Source organism: Solanum stenotomum, chromosome 3 (genome assembly GCF_019186545.1).
Source record: "Solanum stenotomum isolate F172 chromosome 3, ASM1918654v1, whole genome shotgun sequence".
NCBI lineage: Eukaryota > Viridiplantae > Streptophyta > Magnoliopsida > Solanales > Solanaceae > Solanum > Solanum stenotomum.
Window position 1 is genome coordinate 45427675 of NC_064284.1, and position 25359 is coordinate 45453033.

General features: G+C 35.7%; 3 protein-coding genes across 3 annotated transcripts in view; all 3 read right to left on the reverse strand.

Annotated features, from left to right (window-relative positions):
• LOC125860573 (inositol hexakisphosphate and diphosphoinositol-pentakisphosphate kinase VIP1-like) overlaps positions 1–25359 on the reverse strand; it is a 470733-nt gene that overhangs the window by 283946 nt on the left and 161428 nt on the right. The gene's annotated exons all lie outside the window — the stretch shown is intronic.
• The window catches only part of LOC125860598 (uncharacterized), a 1020336-nt gene that overhangs the window by 68912 nt on the left and 926065 nt on the right, over positions 1–25359 (reverse strand). The window lies entirely within an intron of this gene.
• LOC125860585 (probable pectate lyase P59) lies at positions 1144–3062 on the reverse strand. The gene is made up of 3 exons (XM_049540585.1): positions 2668–3062; positions 2267–2590; positions 1144–2174 (listed from the first exon to the last, which is right to left on the reverse strand). The coding sequence occupies exons 1-3, from the start codon at positions 2865–2867 to the stop codon at positions 1355–1357; spliced, it is 1344 nt and encodes a 447-aa protein (XP_049396542.1). The 5' UTR covers positions 2868–3062; the 3' UTR covers positions 1144–1354.

A 25359-nucleotide genomic window follows, 5' to 3' on the forward strand; every position in this document is an offset into this window, starting at 1 on the left:
TGAAATTTACAACAAGCAACAAAACACCGAGAACAACAACTAATAATCCAGTAAATTAAATTGAAGGGCAAGGTGGCAGGTGGTCTACGATAAATGGATTGTTACCTGAAGTCGACATCTCCGATATGACATGATTAGATTCCAGATCGAATTTCTTTGACAGTGGTATTAGCTCCTATGTAGCTTAACCTGTTAAGAATGAAGAAATGGAAACCTAACTATGTTTTAGAGTTGAAGATTGATCCCTCAAGACTTTTGATGCTGTCCATCGGTAGAAAAGAAACCTCTGATTTAGTGGTAGAAGAAGTCTTCATTGAGTATGAATTCATGGTATTCGTGAGACTTGTGAACGCCTAAGGTGAATCTCTACTCGACCGCGAAATTGTGCTTCCAAAACCTTTAGTGCCAGCTTGAAAATCTCTTCCATGGTGACTTTTCGAGCTTCCAGAGCTACTGTTCTTGTCTCTTTCCATTTTAGTTTTGTATTATTTATTTGTGTTTGATTAGATATTGCCTAAATTAAATTTGGGCTTGGTCACTTTTGGACCGAAGCCATGTAAATTGCTTACACTATTTTATTTTTTTAGTGAATAAATGTGCTCGACCCAATCCATTTGCTTTAAAATATATATATATATATATATATATATATATTTGATTACTAAAACAAATATGCGAGCACTGTGTCATTAAAGATGTGTAAACACACATTCAAGACATCTTAAACCACTAGGCTATAACAACTGATTATGTCAAGGGTGTCCAAAATATGTTATTTAATCATTTCGTGTATAATTTTACTTGTATATGCGGTATTTTTTTTCCGATGAAGGGTGTCCACTTGGACACCCTGACATACATGTGCCTATGCCCCTGATAATATGATCGTTATATATTTATTGATTCAATATGATATAGCACATTCAAAGAAATAAAATCATAACTATAATTTAATGCAATAATATTTGCGCATATCGGGGTACTATAGTAGTATTTTTTTTCTTTTAATTAATGTGGGGAGTTGCTAAAAGCAAAATTAACAATTAATGGTACTATTATGAGTTTTGGCATTCTAGATGTGTACAAGTTGAAACAATTCTCTATTAGAGAGTTTAGATCATATTAAATGAGAGAAAAACATATATAAAGAGCTATCTATTGTTATTTGAAACGAAGAGTAAAATTGTTTGAACTTACATAGAAAAATAATGTAAAAAATTAAGGCTTCATTGAGGAGAAAAAAAAAAGGTAGCCGGTATGAACAAAAAAAATGAAGGGTAATAATTTAGTGAGAGGAAAAAATGAATTTACAATTGATGATCTGGCTGGATACAAAAAAAAATTAATTAGTGATCTAACAAGGTTTTCCTGGTTTGCAGGCAAGTACACCTGCAAATCTAGTCATCCAAGTGACATCTTCTGCGGGGGCAGCTGATATTCCATCATAGAAATCTTTGTGTTTCTTGGACCAATCTGGATCTCCTGATTCAGTGAAGTATGCACCATTCATGAATAGATTTCCCTCTGATCTCCATGTCCATTGCATCCACACTGATTCTGGATTATACTCCCTCTTTGTTACCTGCTTCTTGAAGATGTCTGGAGGCGCGATAAAACGATTACCCTGTGTAATGATAGTGGGATGCATGCTACCACCAATGGCATACATATTCCAATGAGTATAGTCATTATTAACAACATGTATATATCCCCATCGACATCTTGGCATTCTTTGTACCAATCTCTTCCCAAAATGATTGAAAGCTAATGTGATTTGCATAACTTGATCAATCGAAGAACTATCACTTGCACCAAACAACATAACCTCATTGTGATCGGTGAAATGTCCATTTGATATAGTGATACCTGTTGATCCTTCTACAGCATCGATCAAACCATCATAACAACGTTGCATGGACACATGATCAATCCATATATTGGATGCACCGAAGATTGAAATACCATCTCCATCACTCTTTGTACGTATCCCAATATGGTCAACAGCATCCCGAACCATTCCACCATTTCCCTCAACAATGTCATGAATGTGAAGTCCGTGGATGATCACATTCTTGATGTACTGGAGGGTTATACCAGCGCCTTTAGTAATGTGAACATTAACACCACGAGCATCTATCGTCTTGTCACTCTGCATGATCATTTCCTGGTGCAACCTATTCAAAATAATGAGCATTTTCAAGTTGAAATTCTATTTGCATATATATATATATATATATATTTATGTGTGACTAACTTGACTACTTACCTAATGTTCATACCCCTTTTAAATATGATCCACAATGGCTCCTTTTGGATAACAGCGTAACGAAGAGTTCCGGGTTTTGGATCATTATAATCATCAGAATTATCTGTGACGACATAGAATTCACCATTTTTGCCACCAGTGACCTTAGATCCAAATCCCATTGCACAATCTGCTAATCTTTTCCTATTGTTTGCCCAATTAGGGTCACATCTCCAACACCTATCAATTGGATTTGTGACCATGCAAGGTCCATGGTACTTTTTTGTCCCTAGCCCCCTCCTTGTGCTATTGGTACCTTTCACTTTCTTTAATTCCTTCATCGTGCTGCAATACAAATCATAACGTAAATATAGTACTTAAAGACGATCAACATAAAAAAATGAAGAAAAAATAAAACTAACTTGCGAAGTTTTTGGTTAAATGCAAGTGTGACATTTTCAGGATGTGGCTCGTAAATTTGACGGGCATACTCCTTTGCTTCTTCTGCTCTCCTCCTCCACACCTCGTCGTAGTGACCAATATGAGCCATAAGGCTTGGTATTATAGTAGCAAAAGTGATACATAGAAATAGAAAGGTATACTTTATCTTAGGACCTCCCATCTCTGCTTTTTTTTTAATATATAGATTTTTGATATAGATATTTTATTTTTTTATATTTTTTTTAACCTTCCTGTTGTTGTTGTTACGAGGGTCAGGGTCGAACCTTAAAATCTTTAGTGGTTCTGGCCCTTTATCGACCGACCGTGACAACAAGAAGTTTTATTTGAACTTAGGGCTCGGTCTCAATTAGACAACAACTATGAAAGATTTCTTTTTTTCACTTGTGAAGTGTTGTTTAAATACTATTACTTGTGATTAACACTCAACGCATGATTTCTAAACTTACGCACAGTCACTTGTTTTAAAACTAAATCTCCATCACAATTTCATTCCTTATTTTATGTTACATGCTCTTTGCTGCAAAGGCATTGAGAATATTTCGCCAAAATTAAACTAGTCAAAACATAATAATTAAGGGAATGGAGGAAAAATAATACTGACAATTTAAATCAATAAGATGATTTTATTCATTTTCAATTACAAATAAATTAGTTAACAAATTCCAACACTTAGATTTGTAATTTTAACTTCATTCATGGGAAATTGATTTTATCAAAAACTAAAAAAACCCCTTAAATTAGTACCATCTAATATCTATTCTTTTATATTTAGAGTTATTATAATTGAAAATTTATGACTTAATTATCCATTTAAATGAGTTCTTTCATATAGCTATTACATGGTAATAAGAATAAAATTAATTAATTTATCATGAAAAAGAAAGGAAGATATACCACTACTAAAAAACTTCTAAAAAATGATGAACATAAAAGCGACGGACGACGTTGCTCCAAAAAGTGACGCCATTAGCCTGTGCCCACGTGGACACATTACTATTTATAATTTTACATTATTTTTTATGTCCACGTGGGCAAATATATATGTTTAAAATACGGTATTAAATAGTCTAGGGAGGTAATAGGTCCTCATGAAAGTTTAGTACGCAACAATAAATTCGACCAAAGTTGGGGTATTTTTCAGAGCCTTATCTCGAACTTCTATCAGGCAAAGCGTTTGGTTTCCAAGTTAGAATTGACGTATGAGAGAATTCATTGTTGTGTTAATGGTTGCATGCTGTTTTACAAGACTCATAGTGAATTAGAAAATTATAAGTTTTGTGGACATGCTCGTTATAAGAGGACTCCGGCTGGAAAGATGGTCCAAGTTAAGGAGATGCATTATCTACCTCTCATTCCTAGGTTAAAGAGGTTGTATGCATCGATGAGGTCTGCCCCACATATGAGATGACATCATGAATATAGAAGATCGTCGGGTGTCTTGTCTCATCCATCTGATGGTGAAGCATGAAAGCATTTTGATAATGTATATCCTGATTTTTCTAGTGAACCAAGAAATGTTAGATTGGGGTTGTGTGCAGATAGCTTCACACCATTCTCTAATGCTGCTTCGCCTTATTCATATTGGCCGGTATTTCTTACTCCGTATAATCTTTCTCCTGAAATGTGCATGACCAGTCCCTACATCTTTCTAAGTTCTGTTATTCCAGGTCCCCGTAATCCAAAAAATTTGATTGATGTCTATCTACAACCATTGATAGATGAGCTCAAACAATTGTGGTTTGAAGGCGTTTTGACTTATGATATATCAACAAAGTAGAATTTCGTTATGAGTGCTTCTTTAATGTGGAGTATTAATGATTTTCCTGCATATGGGATGTTGTCTGGTTGGATGACAGCTGTAAAGCTAGCATGTCCGTATTACATGGAAATAGTAAGGCATTCATTTTAAAGCATGGCAGAAAAAATACATTGTCATCGCCAGTTCTTGCCAATGGACCATGAGTTTAGAAAGATGAAAAATGCATTTAGGAAAAATAAGGTTGAAAGTGACCCCCCACCTCCATTACTCACAGGGCATCAAATTTGGGAGAGAGTTTCTCAATTACCTAAAGTTACAAAAGCTTCACCTTCTAGACTTCCTGGATATGGTGTTGAACATAATTGGACCAAACAAAACATATTTTGGGAGTTGCTGTATTGGAAGGACAATCTGTTACGACATAATCTTGATGTGATGCACATTGAAAAAATATATTTTGACAATTTGATTAACACAGTGATGGATGTTAAGGGTAAGACAAAAGACAATCCAAAAGCTAGAATGGACATAAAGGAATATTGTAGGAGAAAAGAGTTATGGCTGCAGGAATTACAGAATGGTAAAATAGTTAAGCCCAAAGCCAACTTTTCATTCACATTGGATGAGAAACGTGAAATTATTGAGTTGGTTAAAAATTTGAGGATGTCGAAGGGCTATGCTTCGAATTTAGGAAAGCGGGCAGATATGAATGAAGGAAAATTGATAGGTATGAAAAGTCATGATTGTCATGTGTTCATGGGAACTTTAATTCCTATCGCTTTTAGCCATCTACTCAAAAGGATATGGAAACCATTCACAGAGATAAGTCCTTTTGTTTTTTTAAAGATTTGTGTTCTGGAAAGTTGTTGGAGAGTAGTTTAGACAGGATGGAGGAAAATATTATTGTTACTACTACTAAGTTGGAGAAGATATTTCCATGTGATTTCTTTGATATGATGGAGCATCTTCCAATTCACTTTGTACAAGAGGCCCGCCTCGGAGGTCTGGTCCAAACAAGATGGATGTATCCATTTGAAATATTCACTAATCTAAGTTATATATATTCACCAAGTCTTTTATCAACATATATATACATATATACATGCAGAAAAGTTGGGAGTTCTAAGCAAATGATTAAGCAAAGCGGAAGAATCTAAGGAACAGTTGTTCAAGGTCATATTGGGAGAGATACTGGTGATTTTTATTCTTATTACTTTGGTAATTATGTCTCATGTAGGAGAAACATGACCAATTACAATGATGAAGGCGATATTGATCATTTATTTCCATCGATATCAATTTTTAACCAAAATGGTTGAGGATCTAAAAGGCGTGGAAAGCGAGGCTTCACTGATATGGAAATGCAATCAGCTGTGACACATATTTTTCTTAATTGTCCAGAGATTCAACCATATGTCAAGTAAGTGTTAAAAATATGTTATCAAATCACATATTAATAAGTGTTCATTAAATAACAAAATACTTGAATGTAAAATGATCAGCTTGTTCGTAAACACATAGGGTAATGAAGCCATCTATACAGAATTTTCCAAACGGCTGAGGAACTATGTAAGTGTGCAATCACTAAGTATTTAATAATATATTCGTGTTATACTAGATTATATTACTTGAAATAACAATCACGTAGGTTTACGATGAATACTCAAGTATCCAACATTCGCAATTAGTGAAAGAAGTAACACTTGAATCTGAATCTCAAGTACTGACAATGAATAAGTATTGTGTCAATGGTTTTAAGTTTCAAACTGAAGAAGTTTCTAGGAACAAGAAAACAAATAATAGCGGTGTCTACATACAAGGTGATGCTGATGGTACTGGCCAAACTATTGAATATTATGGTATTATTCATGAGATTATTGAAGTGAGGTATTCAAGTTGGCCTAAGAAGAAGATTGTATTATTTCGGTGTGAGTGGTTTGACCCATCACATAGAGGTACAAATGTGGACCATCAACATAATATAATTGAAGTTAAGCACACCAAGAAATACATAAGTTATGTTCCTTTTATCATTGCACAAAATGCTAAACAAGTGTATTACGCTCCATATCCATTACGTAGAGACAAAGCTGATTGGTGGGTTGTTATAAAATGTAAGCCTATGGAAAGAATTGAAATTGACAATGTCTTAGATGTGGCGTATCAAAATGATGTTGCAATTGTTCAACAACAAGTTGATGTTGAATTGGAAACCACACTACAACATCCTCAACACATATTAGAAGAAGTATCTGATACTGAGATACTAAATGTTGAGGAAGAAATATCCGAGAGTGAGGAAAATGAATCATTTGATGACGATAATGAAAATGAAACAACTGAGGAGGAAGAATGGGAGAATGATGGAATTGAAACAAGCGAAGAGGAATAATATAGAATAAAAGCTAGCTAGTATATATGTAAGTTAGTGTATTTTGCTAATTTTATTTAATTTATGATTTATATATATATATATTATATATGTAAATTTGCATACAAATGTCATCAGGCGGTGATAGTGATAGACATCGCGAGCATCTTGGAGTTAGCCAAACTAAACATGCGAAAAAGAAGAAGTCTAGGAGACCCATAGATCCTAAGGATATTGCAGGATCTATTTCTTCTGCGCCAGAGCGCATCAACCATGATACTCATATATTTGTTGTTCCGTTTGGTACGGCGGATCCACGACAATATTATCCTAATTACGGTTGATCATTCGGTGCTTCATCTACTTCACAGGCATTGCCTCCACGACGCTACGAGGACCTACCTTTACAGGCTATTCATCGAGCACGACCATTATCGGCAGGTACTCCATCTTCCATAGGTACATCTCCTCAGTTATCTACCATTAGGATTGGAGATTCTAGTAGCGAGCAGTCAGATGCTATGGCCGGTACGCCACCATTAACTCAGCGTTTTGTGCATCCTGATGTATCACCTTCATCTAGACCTAGTGCTACACCAGATGATGAGATGCCTGCTCTAGATCCTGGCCATAATGACAGACTTGGTAGAGTCATGATTGAGTCAGATGGATCATCTTAAGTTTATTTTGTTATCTATTTGTTAGTTTATTTTCTTTATTTCTTATACTTTAATATATTATTCATAAACTAACATATTTATTATGTGTTTTGCAGGTGGCATCCTGCAAAGGATGTTTCTCGGGCTTTAAAAGACTATGTTAGAAGACTTATACACATGCTTATCACTCTTGGAGCGAGATTCCAAACAGTACACGCCAGACGATGTTTAATAATTTAAGGTATATATTTTTTAGTTAAGTTTAGACTATGTGTACTTGGGAGCCGAGGTACAATTTGGTCATTACGTTCACATTTGAATCACATTTGAGAGGAGGGCATCCGCCAGACTGTCTAGCTGGCTAAAAAAAGTTCGGGATAGTGGTGAACGTCCGGATTGGATGTTACATTGCCACATGTTTTTGATGAATTGGGTCTTTATTGGAACACAGACAAGTTTAAGGCAATGTCTGAACAAGCCAAAAAGGATAGAGGTAATCTTAAGGGTGGCTTGTTGCACACTGGAGGTGCAAAGTCCGTTGGAACAATTGCAAGACAGATGGTAAGTTCTAATTCAAATTTTTAAATAAATAATTAGTTGATTCATATATATCGTTATAAATTTCAGTTTTTATTTATAGAAAAAAGAATTGGGACGCACTCCCATGGGACCGGAGGTTTTCAAGAAGACTCATGTCAGGAAGAAAGAAAATGAGTCAGATCAGGATATGTGGGTGGAGGAAAGGGCTGAACGAACTTTTGTAAGTTATTTAATATGAATATTATATATTAATAGTGAATATATATATTGATGTCAATTTTTATATTTAATATGAAGAATGAGTTTCATCAGTATGTCGTTGAGAATCTAGTTAGTTCAGTCGAAATGACACCTGAAATGTCCACCCAGATTTGGAAAAAAAAAGTGGTAGGGGGGACACACAACGGTAGAGTCTAGGTTCTCGAAACGATGTAAGACGATTCCAGTCAAGCTTAAAAGGTATTGGATCGTCACGTCAAGCTAAGTCACTTGACGGTGTTTAGATTCCTGCTATGTCGACTCAAATAGTATGACTTATATCAGCACAAGAGTCAGAGCGAAGTAGAGTAGCTCAACAACAAAGCATGAGTGAGTCCATTCAGCAAATTAAAGAACAAGTGATGAACCTCGCTCATCGACCTACTACTTTGGCTCCCAAGGACACCGACGACAGTGATGAGGATGATTATGTAGATCCCACTCCCTAGTTTAGATCTCTGGACATTTATGAACTTTTTGGAATTTTGAAACGAATTTTGAAAGACTTTATAAGTCTTTAAATTGTGATTTAGATACTTTTGAATGTTATTTTAAGTTTGTTGTTTTATGTTTTGTGTAGATTGTTTATAATGGTGTGTGTTTGATTGGCCTGAATAGTGTAGAATTGAATTGAATTGCATTTGCAGGTGGGAACCAGAAACTGCCAGTTTCTACTGTCAAAAAAATTACAGAAAAAGCGATGGACAGCGTGGTTTTGTCCGTCACTTTTCTGGATTTTCCAAAAAATAATTTCCAGAAAAGCGATGAACATGGTCCTTTTGTCTGTCGCTTTTCTGGGATTTTCAAAAATAAAATTTTCAGAAAAGCGACGGACTGCGTCAGCTTTTGGAAATTAAAAAAATATAAAATTAAAATAAAGCAACGGAGTCCGTCGTTTTTTTTTTTAAAAAATGCTAAAACAAATAGTCAAAAAGTGTCGCATTCCGTCGCTTTGTGAAAAGTGTCGAGCCAAAAAGCGACGGAAGTGACTGAGTCACTTTTCCATCAATTTTGACCAAAAAATTGGCCGTTGATTTTGGCAATTTTTTAGTAGTGTACATTTATTTGATAGTAGATAAATAAAATAAGGAATTAGACATTTAAACGTAAGAATTAACTTAAAGTTTTCTTCCACTAAAATCATGTGATTTTCTAGTGCAAGTGCATTATATGTATAACTAACATTCAAATTAACATAAAAATAGTAAATTTATAAAGAAAAAAAGAGAGAATTTCATAAACTTTCCCTTAAATTAGACTTTATAACACTCAACTCTTAAAAGTTATTGATCCGGCTCCCCTCCATTTCGTCAAGTGCACGTCTAGATTAGAGACATGTGTCATATTTAAAGTTTAAATGTCAAGATAATATTATATTAACAAATATCATAACCATAGCTAAGTCAACTAATTTTAGAAAATTACTCTCCTAATTTGGTAAGGATTGCAATATATTCTATACAAAATTTGATATTTATTAATATCATTAATTTCATATTAAATTTTTGTATTTAAATATTAAATTGTAAATTTTTAGTTTAAAACCAATTATTTTTAAATGATAAAATATTACTATTCTGCGTTCTTTTAATTACTTCTGATCAATTTCAATGTTCTCCTTTTTTTGGGATCATTTTTCAGCTTATTTAATTCTACTAAACAATTGCTAGAACGAAAAATGATTTTTTTGTCTATTTCTACAGTACGTTTTTCAAAAACAAAATATAATTAAATAATTGGAGTGGATTAATAAGATAAATAAAATAGATATCTTATTATATCTTATAAAAATAGTTTAAAATAAAATTAGATTTCAATAAAATTTAATGAAAAAATATATTTAAATTGATTGGGTGACTTTTTAAGTGAAATATCAATAGTTTAGTGACTTTCTAAGTAAAATATCAATAGTTGAGTGACTTTTGAGTTAAAATTATTAATTTCATACTATAATTTTGTATTTAAATATTAAATTTTAAATTAAAAATATAAGATGAAATTAAAAATATTAATAAATATCAAATTTTGTATGGAATATATTGTAATTCTTACCAAATTTGGAGAGTAGTTTTCTAAAACTAGTTAACTTAACTATTGTTATGCTATTTGTTCATATGATATGATCTTGACCTTTAAACTTTAAATATGACACATGTCTCTAATCTAGACGTGCACTTGACGATATTACATTTACCTTCTTTCACGACCCAAGGGTACCCCCTAGACGTAACACGTCGTACTTGACTCCGAAGGGGTCTCATACAAGCCCTTAGTATATCATGACATAAGAACATAGGGAAAAATGTGAAAAATTTAAAACTTTTCTTTACAATCGAAGTCTTTTATAAAATGAAAGAGTCTATACACTATGACTCAAACCATCTATAACATTTAAATAGAAAACTCTTTGAATACAATCTTAGGGACACGACCCATACAAAAGTCTAAAACATAAAAGAAAGACATAAAGGACATATGGTGAAGCCCTCGAATACAATGAGGACTCACCAATCTTCTTCTTCTTGATCTACTAAGGTCCTAGCCATGAGGATAGAATCCAATGTCTCCAAGGTATACACTTATAGAAAATGTAGAAAAATGGGGTTAGCATAAAAAGTACCAAGTATGAAAGCCATGCATAAAAATCCTTAAAACATGCATAAAAGGGACATTTTGTTTGAAACCATGATATATGCCACTTTTGAACATCATGTTTGAAATAGTTGGAGAATGCAACTCTTAAAGCAACTCACATACAACTCATCATAGCATAAGAGATATCATCATAATAATAAGTATAGTCTCCAACATAAACATAATACATATACCAATCTTCACAAGACATAGTTCATACACATAGTCAAACCAACACATAAGCAACCCAAAGCCACACTAGTGCAATGCAAAGGTAAGATCCCATAACCCTACCAAATGATAAGTATCACATTTAGGCCACCAACAACATACATATCTTACTTTGCCATATTAATAGTCAACCTACATAAGTAAGGAGTCATTCACGTTCATAACTTGTAACAAGTGAAGTCAACCTTAACATTCATACATACCTTTCATATATAATCCATAAGTCTTCATAACATAATAGAACCCAGACCCTAACCCCTTCATAAGTCTACTTCAACAATGTATCAGTGAAGTCCCATACCCCAACTCACACTAAGTAAAGCTCATTAAGAAGTCATAAATATGGTTCATGTTCATAATTCATATAAATCATACGTTCAACTCATAATCATCATATCATAAAAAGAGACATACCATGCCCACTTTCAAAGCCTACTTGTGCAATGCATGAATGAAGTCCCATACCCCCATTCATACTAAGTAGAACCTCCTAAGGAACCATAGGTCATGCTCATGTTCTTATCATAAATCATATTCTTATCATTTAGGGAGATTTAGCCTTAACCGATATAGACCATGTGAGCTACATGGAATCCGGTGTTCTACCCCCACATCGAAAAGAGGTGTCCTACTTACCTAAGGTAAAACGTACATAATAGCTTTTAGGTGGATTCACTAACCATATACCTATGTGGGCACATAGTTATGGGATAGGGAGATTACTACTAGAAACCCTAACTACTAACGTGGAGGTTTCATCTCATGAGACACCGTAATGGGAACCCAACTACTAGCGTTAAGAAACCCATATCATACTCCTATCCACTTGGTGCTAAGCATAATTCCCTTTAAAACTCATATTAAGTCTTTACTTAAGTTCACGGTCATAAGAGAATGCACTTAGGCACTCAAACCAACATATCATCATAATAGCTTATAGATTTCTTAAGTGAGAATGCCCTTTCACTTAGAATCACCAACGTGTGAGTAAACCTTTCACATCGTATTCATAGTGTGTTCATGAGAATAGCCTTTCAATCAACACAAAAACATATTCATAGTCTTAGACAATTCATACATACACATGTGTAAGGGTAAGGAGAGAATTACCTTTCAACAATTACCACAATTACACAATAATCATAGGATCTTCATTTTCTAAGTGAATCATAAGCAACACCTTGGTCACATCATAATCATATTCATGCATGTGTATGTGTGTGTGATTGTCCTTCCAATGACACAACAACAACAATATCATAGTAGACACTTTATCCTCAAAGTATTCATAAGACATGCACTTAATATCATAATCACACATACATCTCATATCTTACATTCAAGGGTCATGTTAAGTCAACATATCTAGAATTCATCACATGAGACATAGATATAGTCATAGCTCAAGTACAACATTCATTCCATGCAGAAACTCATATAATTCCATGCATAAACTTATATACTTGTATTAGAGGTCATGTAGATGAAGTCCTTTCACAACAATACCATATACAATTTAACATACATAATAGCTTCGTTCTATAAGCCTTAACATTCTTAGCTTATTCATATTAGCTTTTTCCCTTCAAGCCTTAGGAGTCATCTTCATACTACAAGCCTAACTCTCAAGCAATGCCTCACATGATTATCATATATACCTAATTCTTAAGGTAACCTAACCACATGCCTCATTCTTGTTCAATTATAGTCATGTAGAAATATATAAATTCAATGTCAATGCAACACCACCATGATCCATCATGTAAGTCCTAATCAAGCCAATTCATGTCTTGAAGCCTTACCCTTAAGAGATTCATGTCTAGGTGATCTAATCTAAGGCAATTCATCAAGAAGTTCACATCATTTTTAGAAGGTCACACCCAACCCTCAATTTGCCTATTTCATGACATAACCCTAGACTATATCAATTTCATCATAGGATCTTAGGTTAATCAAGAATACATGTAGAATTATACTTAAATCATGAAATTACACATAATCAACTCACATCCAATCAATTGGACCAATCTTGCAACAACATTCATAATGTAGAGAAGAATCATAGTTAGGATTGGGGGAACTCATGGACTCTTGAAGGATTCAAGTTAAAATCATAGAAAAATCAGTCATATATTCATAAACAAACATGATTCAACCTTTAAAAGTAACCTTGAAAGGAATCCCATTGGGTTGAGTTGAAACCCTAGCTATTGGGTTTTCTAGAATTAAGATAAAAAGCTTTTGAAGGCCTCCTTGGGTGATGTGTCACGTCCCGCCACATCACAGTTAAATTTGTGGAGAGGTTTCCGGAAGACTCTAGAACCCTTTAGATTATTCAAGAAGGCTAGAGAATTCCTTAGAATTCTCTAGAATAATTTAGATAGTTTCCAAGAAAGCCTTGGAATTCTCTAAAGTGTGTACATAATTCTAGAGAGGGGCTTTTGTGTAAATATCTTAGGGACTTGTAAGTAATTTTAATTTACACTTTAGTCCTTAGGAGTTAGTATAAATAGGGGGTGCCATTCTTTTGCAAGGCATCCAACCAAGAATCCAACCAACCAAGAGAGTTGTAAGCATTCTCCAAGCAATACAAAAGCCTTCTTCCAAAATTCTCTAAGTCTTCTTTTCGTTCTCTTAGCGATCTTAGTTTCAAAGGGCTTACTTGAGCTTACAAGATCGTGAAAGATTCGTGAGTAAGTTGTCAAGTGCCGCACGGAGCTTTAGTAAGACTCTAAGTCTGTGACAGATGGCTACCCAAGGATGAAAACTTACATACCTTAGGTGAAGAATCCAACCAAATTCGTATTGAAAAGCTTCCTCCTTCAAGCTCTAACTTGGTCTTCTTCCTTGTTCTTTAATGGAGGTTCTAGAGAGAGAAATATTTGAGAGGGAGAAGAACTTTTGATTTGATTTGGGTTCTGGAGAATAAAGGAATAATCAAGTGTTTTTTTTTTATATATATAATAACCCTTAATTTGGGTAGTCCCTGTCAGGGACCACGCCTACCTATACGATCTGTCAAGCCGACCACGGCCCGTGGTGGTGCCCGTGGTTCCTTGACTAGTAGCCCCCTTTGTCAAGCCAACCTCCCACCATGCTAATGCATGACCACGAGCCTTCACACGCGCCGTGGTCATGGCCACGAGCCGTGAAGTGTCTCGTGGTCCCTTAGGCAGTGGCTATGCTCCAAGGTAAGCTCTCCCATCAAGCTAAGGGGTCTTCACGGACCCCTTCACGAATTGTGGTCAAGACCATTGCTCGTGAAGGTGGTCGTGAACCCTGGCAGTACTTGGTCTAGGGTTGGGCAGCCTTCGCCTTTGTCTAGGCTTTGCCCCGCTTTCCTTGGAACATGCCCTTGCAACCCTAAATACATACCAAAAAGGGTTTTCTAACTATGGAGTCTAACACATACCTTGATGTTGACCCTCACGTTTGGGCTCTAGTTCACCTACTAATTTTCTGGGTCGTTACATTATCTCCCTCTTAGGAACATTCGTCCTCGAATGAAACTTTAAACACTTTTAGGGTAATAAAGACTTAACACTAGCAGCCCATCATGCATGCAACATAACAAAAATGCACAACTTATAGGAGGAAACATCAACTGTATCTCAAGACATAAACAATACAATTACAAGGAAATAGGAACTTTGACTACATCCACCACCCAATATGCACAAAACTCATCATTTCATATCATTTTAGGAGGAACTACCTGCTCCAACTCGAACAAGCTCAACACAACAATAGGGAGCCAATATGCCATTTCATCAAAAAGCATAACAAAACATGCTCATCAAATCATCTCATGAAGTTAAATATGCCATCATTGTACTAAAATGCACAACAACATGAGGAACTTATAATCATGAAAATAAGAACCTATTTTTATTCAAAATAAGAATTTTTCTCAAAAACATGCACAACATAAGGAGGTCATGGAAATGTTCTAGAACACACATGACTCCAAATCATAATACAAGCCCAAAAGGAACTTTTTGGTCTCAAGCTAGAATACGAATAAAGGAAAAGGATGAGGACATCAGGACTTTCAATAAATCTTGCTATCTAAGCATGTCATCTCCCCCTTAGGAATAGGCCCCTCACTAAGACCTCAAATACTACTCCCTTCAAACAATCCCAAATACACTAAGGACAACAAAAAAATACTCATCATGTCCAATCCATCAAGTCACAAAAGACAAGTACTACCGGAATAGAATTAAGCATGAAACACATACCGGGGGCAACATTAAGAGGACACTCTTGTTCACCTCTAGCTTGAAGAACATCAGACCTAATTTTCTTCCTTTATCTTCCCCTAACCTTAAGTATCGAGCAATCTCTCCTTTTGTGGCTACTTCCACCACAACTATAACAACCCTTTGTGTCGGCTAGACACTTACCATCATGCCTTTTTCCACACATAGCACAAGTAGGCCTAATCATACAAGATCTACTACCACTCACTCCTTGAGATTTTGGGGTAGACACCCTCTTTTGGCTGAACTTAGGGGGAATCTTGGAAGAGCTTTGACCATAGGGTCTTTCTTGAAAGGAATTACCATCACCTAATCTATACCTATTTGTTCCTCTAGACCTATCTTCAAGTTTCTCCCTTTCAAGCAATTGAGCATGGAACACAAGACAATCAATATCCATATCACTCCTAAGCATAACCATACTACATTCTTTTGCTATTAAGTCGAATACCCCCGACAAAAACTTACTCATCTTTATCCTAGGGTTGGCCAATATGAATGGAGCATATCTAGACAACTTAGTGAATACCCGAGCATATTCTTTAACACTCAACCTACCTTGGCGAAGATTAATAAACTCAAGTATCTTAGCCTCTCTCATTTCTAAAGGGAAAAACCTATCAATGAACCCATTCTTGAATCTTGACCATTCCATGGGGCCCGCTTCTACCGGCCTTGCTCCTTTCCATTGACTAAACCACATTAGAGCAACATCCTTCAATTAGTGAGTAACCCATTCCGCCTTCTCTATCGGGGTTACTCCTGCAAGGTGCAATACCCTAGATATCTCCTCTATAAACTCTAGAGGATCTTCCTTTATCTTTGACCCATAGAATTCCGGAATCTTTATCCCGACTTGAGTCAACAAAAGAAAATCATACCTAATCTTCTCATTAGACACATACTCCCCTGAAGGGACAATAGGAGCTTGGAGAGGAACCTTTTGCTCCACTTTGTCTCTCTCATTCCTTTCAACATGAGCCCTTAAAGTGGTCATATCCCGAAAACCATAGGACACACATTAGGAGAGAGATCTAATAAAGCTAAACTCTAGGGCACAACTTAGAGAATGAAGAAGTGAAGTTTTCCTAACATCCGATAGCCTTCTATTCATAAAATGTGGTGCGCTTCACATTTATGAACAAGACTCTACTAGATGTGGTTTGAGACATCCTAAAATTATCCCAAAACCTGTCTGTGATACCAAGTTTGTCACGACCCAGGGGTATCCCCTAGACCTAACACAACGTACTTGACCCCGAAGGGGTCTCATACCAGCCCTAAGCATATCATGACATAAGTACATAGGGAAAAATGTGGAAAATTTAAAACTTTTCATTACAATCGATGTCTTTTATAAAACGAGAGAGTCTATACACTATGTCTCAAACTATCTATAACATTTGAATAGAAAACTCTTTGAATACAATCTTAGGGACACAACCCTTAAAAAAGTCTAAAACATAAAAGAAAGACATAAAGGACATATGGTCAAGCCCTCGAATACAATGAGGACTCACCAATCTTCTTCTTCTTGATCTACTAAGGTCCTAGCCACGAGGATGAAATCCAATATCTCCAAGGCCTACACTTATAGAAAATGTAGAAATATGGGGTTAGTACAAAAAGTACCAAGTATGGAAGCTATGCATAAAAATCCTTAAAACATGTATAAAAGAGACATTTTGTTTGAAACCATGCTATATGCCACTTTTGAACATCATGTTTGAAATAGTGGGAGAATGCAACTTTTAAATCAACTCACTTACAACTCATCATAGCATAATAGATATCGTCATAATAATAAGCATAGTCTCCAACATAAACATAATAAATATACCAATCTTTACAAGACATAGTTCATACAGATAGTCAAACCAACACATAAGCAACCCAAAACCACACTAATGCAATGAAAAGGTAAGATCCCATAACCATACCAAATGCTAAGTATCACATTTAGGCCACCAACAACATGCATATCTTACTTTGCCTTATTCATAGCCAACCTACATAAGTAAGGAGTCATTCATGTTCATAACTTGTAACAAGTGAAGTCAACCTTTACATACCTTTCATACATAATCCATAAGTCTTCATAACATAAGAGAACCCACACCCTAACCCCTTCATAAGTCTACTTGTGCAATGTATAAGTGAAGTCTCATACTCCCACTCACACTAAGTAAAGCTCATTAAGAAGTTATAAGTATGGTTCATGTTCATAATTCATATAAATCATACATTCAACTCATAATCATAATATCATAAAAAGAGACATATCATGCCCACTTTCAAAGCCTACTTATGCAATGCATGAATGAAGTCCCATACCCCCATTTATACTAAGTAGAACCTCTTAAGGAACCATAGGTCATGCTCATTTTCTTATCATAAGTCATATTCTTATCATTTAGGGAGATTTAGCCTTAACGACATAGACCATGTGAGCTACATGGAATCCGGTGTTCTACCCCCATACCGAAAAGAGGTGTCCTACTTGCCTAAGGTAGAACGTACATAATAGCTTAAAGGTGGATCCATTAGCTATATATCTATGTGGGAACATAGTTATGGGATAGGGAGATTGCGACTAGAAATCCTAACTACTAACGTGGAGGTTTCCATCTCATGAGACACCGTATTGGGAACCCAACTACTAGCGTGAAGGAACCCATCTCATACTCCTATCCACTCGGTGCTTAGCATAATTTCCTTTAAAAGTCATATTAAGTCTTTACTTAAGTTCATGGTTATAAGAGAATGCACTTAGGCATTGAAACCAACATATCATCATAATAGCTCATAGATTCCTTAAGTGAGAATGTCATTTCACTTAGAATCACCAACATATGAGTAAATCTTTCACATCGTATTCATAATGTGTTCATGAGAGTAGCCTTTCAATCAACACAACAACATATTCATAGTCCTAGACAATTCATGAACACATTAGGGTAAGGGGAGAATGACTTTTCAACAATTACCACAATTACACAATAGTCATAGTATCTTCACTTTCTAAGTGAATCATAAGCAACACCTTGGTCACATTATAATCATATTCATGCATGTGTATGTGTGTGTGATTGTCCTTCCAATGACACAACAATAACATTATCATAGTAGACACTTTATCCTTAAAGTATTCATAAGACATGAACATAATATCATAATCATATATACATCTCATATATTACATTCAAGGGTCATGTTAAGTCAACAAATCTAGAATTCATCACATGAGACACAGATATAATCATAGCTCAAGTACAACATTCATTCCATGCATAGACTCATAATACTCGTATTAGAGGTCATGTAGATGAAGTCCCTTCACAATAATACCATCTACAATTTAACATACATAATAGCTTCCTTCTATAAGCCTTAACATTCTTAACTCATTTATATTAGCTTTTACCCGTCAAGCCTAAGGAGTCATCTTCATACTACAAGCCTTACTCTTAAGCAATGCCTCACATGATTATCATATATACCTAATTCTTAAGGTAACCTAACCACATGCATCATTCTTGTTCAATTATAGTCATGTAGAAATATATAAATTCAATCTCAATCCTACACCACCGTGATCCATCATATAAGTCATAATAAAGTGAATTCATGTCTTAAAGCCTTACCCTTAAGAGATTCATGTCTAGGTGATCTAATCTAAGGCAATTCATCAAGAAGTTCATCATTCTTAGAAGGTCACACCCAATCCTCAATTTGCCTCTTTCATGACATAACCCTAGACTATATCAATTTCATCATAGGATCTTATGTTAATCAAGAATACATGTAGAATTATACTTAAATCATGTAATTACATCATAATCAACTCACATCAATCAATTGGACTAATCTTGCAACAAGATTCATAATATAGAGAAGAATCATAGCTAGGATTGGGGAACTCATGGATTCTTGAAGGATTCAAGTTAAAATCATAGAAAAATCAGTCATACATTCATAAAAAAACATGATTCGACCTTTAAAAGCAACCTTGAAAGGAATCCATGGGGTTGAGTTGAAACCCTAGCTATTTGGGTTTTCTAGAATTGAGATAAAAAGCTTTTGAAGGGGCTCCTTGGGTGATGGCTACCCAAGGATGAAAACTTCCATACCTTAGGTGTAGAATCCAACCAAATTCATATTGAAAAGCTTCCTCCTTCAAGCTCTAACTTGGTCTTCTTCCTTATTCTTTAATAGAGGTTCTAGAGAGAGAAATATTTGAGAGGGAGAAGAACTTTTGTTTTGATTTAGGTTTTGGAGAATAAAGGAATAATCAAGTGTTTTAAGACTTAAGACTATATATATATATATATATATATATATATATATGATATAAACAAATTAAAAATGACCCCACACTTTATTCAATTAAAAGGAAATTACCTAATAACTCTTAATTTGGGCAGTCCTTGTCAGGGACCACACCCACCTAGACGATCCATCAAGTGGACCATGGCCCAGGTGGTGCCCATGGTCCCTTTACCAGTAGCCCCCTTTGGCAATCCAACCTCCCACCATGCTAAGGCATAACCACGAGCCTTCACACGGGCCCTGGTCATGACCACGGGCCGTGAAGTGCATCGTGGTCCCTTAGGTAATGGCTATGCTCCAAGGTAAGCTCTCCCTCCGAGCTAAGGGGTCTTCACGCACCCCTTCACGGACCGTGATCAAGACCACTGGTCGTGAACCCTGGCAGTGCTTGGTCAAGGGTTGGGCAGCCTTGGCCTTTGGCTAGGTTTTACCCCCCTAAATACATACCAAAAAGGGTCTTATAACTATGGAGTCTAACTCGTACCTTGACGTTGACCCTCATGTTTAGGCTCTAGTTCACCTACTAATTTTCTGGGTCGTTACACCTTCCTTATTTAATTTTTTTTGTAACACCTCTAAGTAAATATATATAGATTATTGTTGTAAATTATATATTTGGACTAATATGTCTGTCAAAAGCAACTCAAGAATCTCAATTAAAACATTCTTATAAGTAGCATCACCTACATAGAGATAAAATTTTCATCTAGCTCCCTAAGTATTTAAATGAAATATTTCATAAAAGTAAATAAATGTACAATCTTACATCTCCGTAAGAAGGAAGAGTGCCAATAAAACTCTTTTTTAGGAATTGCCCTTATTTCAATCCATTTTATTAGCCCTTCATTGTGGAAAGAAAAAAAAGTTTTCCAGTTGTTCATTAGTAATGAATGAACACTTTTTTTATAAAAAAAAAAGTTGGTGGAAGAAATAGTCAGGCCTCTTCAGTAAGTGGAAAGGTGTAAATTTGAAGAGAAAAAAAACTTCAAAATCTCACAAAAAGATATAGAACATGTTAGCCATAGATAGGTTCCACATCACCTTATTTATATCTACCTTTATTGTACGTACAAATATAAATTTTTTCCTTATAATTGTTTATATAAATAAAAAGATAAATCAATGAAAAAAAATCATTAAGACTCTTTGGAAGAGGTGATAAATATATGAAAAAAGACAAAAACAAAAGATATATCTCCGACACATAAATATAATCATTCTGCTTTAAATTAGAAGTCACGTTATCATTCTACTCATAGTAAATATAGAAATACAATGAAAAGAAGATAAGTAATACTCTTACATAATATTAATACTTAACCATCAAAAATGAAAGTGTAACAAATTTTGTTGGTAAAAATGGCAAAATTTGATATCAAAAGAATATGATGGAAATCAATACTCTACTGTTAGGAAAAACTATAATTGTATAGTAATCAGAAAATATATTCTCTCTTAGAATAGGACTAATTTACAGAATATACATTTATAACCATATATACTCCTTCCTAGAATAGAGCTTTAACCCTACAATTGTATAGCTATAGATATGTGCTTTCTGCTGTATCCTTGAGGTATTGAGAATACTATTTTATAGAATATCTTTTGTCTCTCTAGCATGGTATCAAGAGCCATCGTTTAACAATTTTTCCGTGCTCTTTGCTTTCTCTACAGAGGTACCTTGTTACCTTCTTGCATTCCTCTTGTCTCTTTGTATCTATCCCTTTTTTTTTCTCTGTTCTATTTTGTCTCCTCAATGAATTCACAATCATCCTCGCACGATTTGCTCTCCACAAAATAGGATGGTTCCAATTTTTCTCTATGGGAATTCCACTTTGGAATTTTTATTCAAGGAAAGGGCCTTTTTTGGTGGTTAGATGGTTTTGCTGATCTGCCAACAGATGAAAAAGAGTTGGATTGATGGAATTTGAATAATGCAAAGGTAATTGTTTGGATGATGAATTCGGTATATGTTGACATCGCTATGGGACTTAGACCATTTAATTCAGCTTCATAGATGTGGCTCCACTTGAATAACATCTACCAACAAAGCAACATATCATTATAGTTTGAAGTGGACCGCAACATTGCTGAATATACACAGGGGGACAAGAATGCTCATTCCTTTTATGCCGGCTTGCAGCTGCTCTGGTCAGGAGAGGATCAAATTTCTGGGCGAAATATGTCTACAGCAGGGCTCAAGGAAGTGTTGGGAGAATGACAAAGGACAAGGATGGTATAGTTCTTGATGAAACTCCAGCCTGAATTCGAGTCGATTCGTGGGAGTTTGTTGAACAGAGAAGTCACACTTGATCTTGATGTTCTGTTGGCAGCCGTCTTGCGTGAAGAGACCAAGCTTGGAACTCAAGCGGCCATGGAGTCGATGCCATTACCCGATGTTGCATTACTTGCACAAAAATCAACTATTTGTACTTCATCAGGAAATACTAAGAAAATTGTCCAGTGCTATGAATGCAACGACTTTGGTCACATAGCAGCCAATGGTCCTAAGAGGAAAAAAATTTGTGCAACAATAAGATTACTGGCCATCATATTTCGGACTGTCGTCGTTGTCCAAATCATTCACGGCCTGCTCACCAAGTATACCAGACAGATATCACTAAATCAGCTGATTCCTTCCCTTTTGGACATAATCTTAAAAGGTTGATTCGACATTCTTTAGCAGCTGCCCTTCCCAGAGCCATCTCAAGTGCACTCTCGACATCCTCAGGTACAAGTAATTCTTGTAAATCTACTTGGCATCTGATTCGGGTGCTTCCAATCATTTGACCAGAGATTTTTCCCAATTTTCTTCATTGTGTGATGATGATGTTAACATGTTATTCATACGGAAAACAGGCATACATTGCTTGCTTCAGGTATTGGTTTTGTTTGAAATTTGTCTAACGTTCTTTATGTACCTAATTTGAAGGCTAATTTGGTTTCGGTAGGTCAGCTAGTTGATCAGAATTGTATTGTAAAATTCTCACCCAATGATTGTGTTGTTCTGAATATGAAAATCGGGATGACCATGGCCAAGGGGCGTAGAGTTGGTAAAATTTTTCTTCTAGAATTGGTTTATCATCATTTGCATCATTGTTTTCTTTCAGTTTCTGTCGCGGATGTTACTCGCTCGAATAAGTTGCACACTCTTTGGCATAATAAGATGGGTCATTGTCACGATCCATCCCACCAGGCCGTGCAAGCACCCAATCTAACACCTAAGTAGGAGAACCCTCATATCCCAATAGTTAAAACATGCAAAAAATTAATTAAAAACGGAGATAAAGGAGATCATAGTGTTTTTATAAATTAAAACCTTCTTAATCAAATTCGGGTTAAGACTTGTAAAGTAATTAGCACCCCAAGGATCTAGTCTAAAAAGGTACAAGAGCTACTAAGAGTACAAACTGGACATAATTAATAAAAGACACAGCTCCCAGCATGCGGAAGGAAAAGTATAAGCTGCTGGAGAATTCTTCATCTTCGTCTAATGAAACATCACCAACCTGCATCCAGACTATGTCAAAAAGATATAGCAAGAGTAGTATCAGTACAAACCACACGTACTGGTAGGCATCATCGTTAAACCCGCCGCCCACCACATAACATAAGAAAACAACTAGTAAGATCATGTAAAAAAACCCCTCGCTTCTCCACCTTTACCCTCTCTATAAAAAACCTTCAAATCACACTAGTACTCTAACTACTAACCACCTTCCTGGTCAACCTACTTAGTAGGTTCTTGATCATAGCCTAACCATTCTAACACATAGAAAAGTCTCCAAATACAACTACAAGCATTCCAACGAACCGCTCACGTCAAACCATTACTTTCTCTTCATTTTACCCAGTCGTGGCACATAGTACATTATGTCACGTACTATGTGAAATCCCTTTCTCCAAGGTGAAATCCACCTAAGCACTTATAACACGTACACTACCCCCAGTCCTAGCCATTACAACACACGACACCCTTACTTGGACATTAACAATTTATGAAACGTTGACTCCCCACCTTCGTATAACCTCCCAGTTGGGTGTTCCCTTTCCGATTCACTTTTCATCAAGGTACATATCAAGTTTACTCAACAAAGAAGAACAATCAAACATAAGTCCTCATAACCATAAAACAACTCCGGGAAATACAACATAAATTATCATTACAAACAAGGTACAGTTTTACAATCCTCAAGGCATATAATTATGTCAAATCATTGGTCCTCTCAGGGAACCTAAACCCAAACTGTTAGCATACCAGAACGTGGTACCCGATCCAAAGATTTTGCTAAAACGTGGCAATCGATCCCATAATTATGTTAAAATGTGGCAACCGATTCAAGTTAGTGTGTCGGAATACAACATCTGATCCACAATTACAATCACAATGTATGTCATCACAACCATAAAACAAGAGTGATTCATAACATATAATGTTTCGTTCATACTTATTTACATTAGGTGTGATCAACAAGTGTCGTTCACATTCATGTACGTATTATAATGAAGCAAGAACAAACCCACAACACACAATCATAAAATCACCACCATCCCAATGAACTACTCATCGACGTATATCATGTAAGCATTAATCCAACCATACTTAGCCCTAGTTCATCATCTAAGGCTTCTTCCTAGGGTGTAATCATAATTCGTTCGGTGCACGAAGGCTTACACTTAATTACTACCAGTGATTTACATATATTACAAAGTGAGCACAGATTTATAAATATACAATTCATAAAACCTAGCATACCTGGGCACCAAGCAGCTGCACAGAGTTTTAGGCTTTGAATCTTGTTTCTGGAACTCATGACGGTGATCTTGACTGGAAATCTGCAATCCATCGACATCCTTATGTTAGAAATCTCTCTCTTCATCTTTCCCAAGCTTGGAGCAGCTTTTTGGGGGTTTCTAGGGTGTTCTAAGACTAATTTAGGTATTTTAGGAAGAAGGAGTAAAAAATAATTCTCATTATTTACATTCTGTCTCGCCTATCCCGCTCTGGTGACTACTTGTCCCATTGTTGCTCCGCCGCACTAGCGGGACAGTTGCCCAGTAATTTCTGAATTTTTTATTTTCCTAAATAACGATGGTTCGGGTCGTTTTAATATATACCAATTTATCCCTCGTTCGTGCTCGACTGACTGATACATGGATCGTCACACACCCTAATTTAGTGTACTTCTAAACTAAGAATTAGTCCACTACGAGATCACGACGAACGGTGACTCTTCCGATAATCGGCACACAAAAGGTTTTATACTCGAGGATTAGAAGAATTTGAGGCAACCTACAACAAAAGAACATATCTAATTTTCACAGCCTGACCCCACTAGGGCAGCAACCCTTCCGCTAAGGCGTGACCGTTGTGGCGAGGGATCTCCCGCTTCAGCGGTAGATCGGGAGACAGTACAGGGGGTATGGGGGAAACTTTTTCCTCATTTCTCCCTTTTTCTTACTCAACTCTCTCCAAAAACCCTCTCGATTTACTTCGCTTCCGAACGTCAATTCTAAGGTAATGATCTTGCTCCCTATTCTATTCAATTAAACACTTAACTAATAATGATTACTTTCCACTAATTGATTGGGTAGAATAGGTCTTTGGG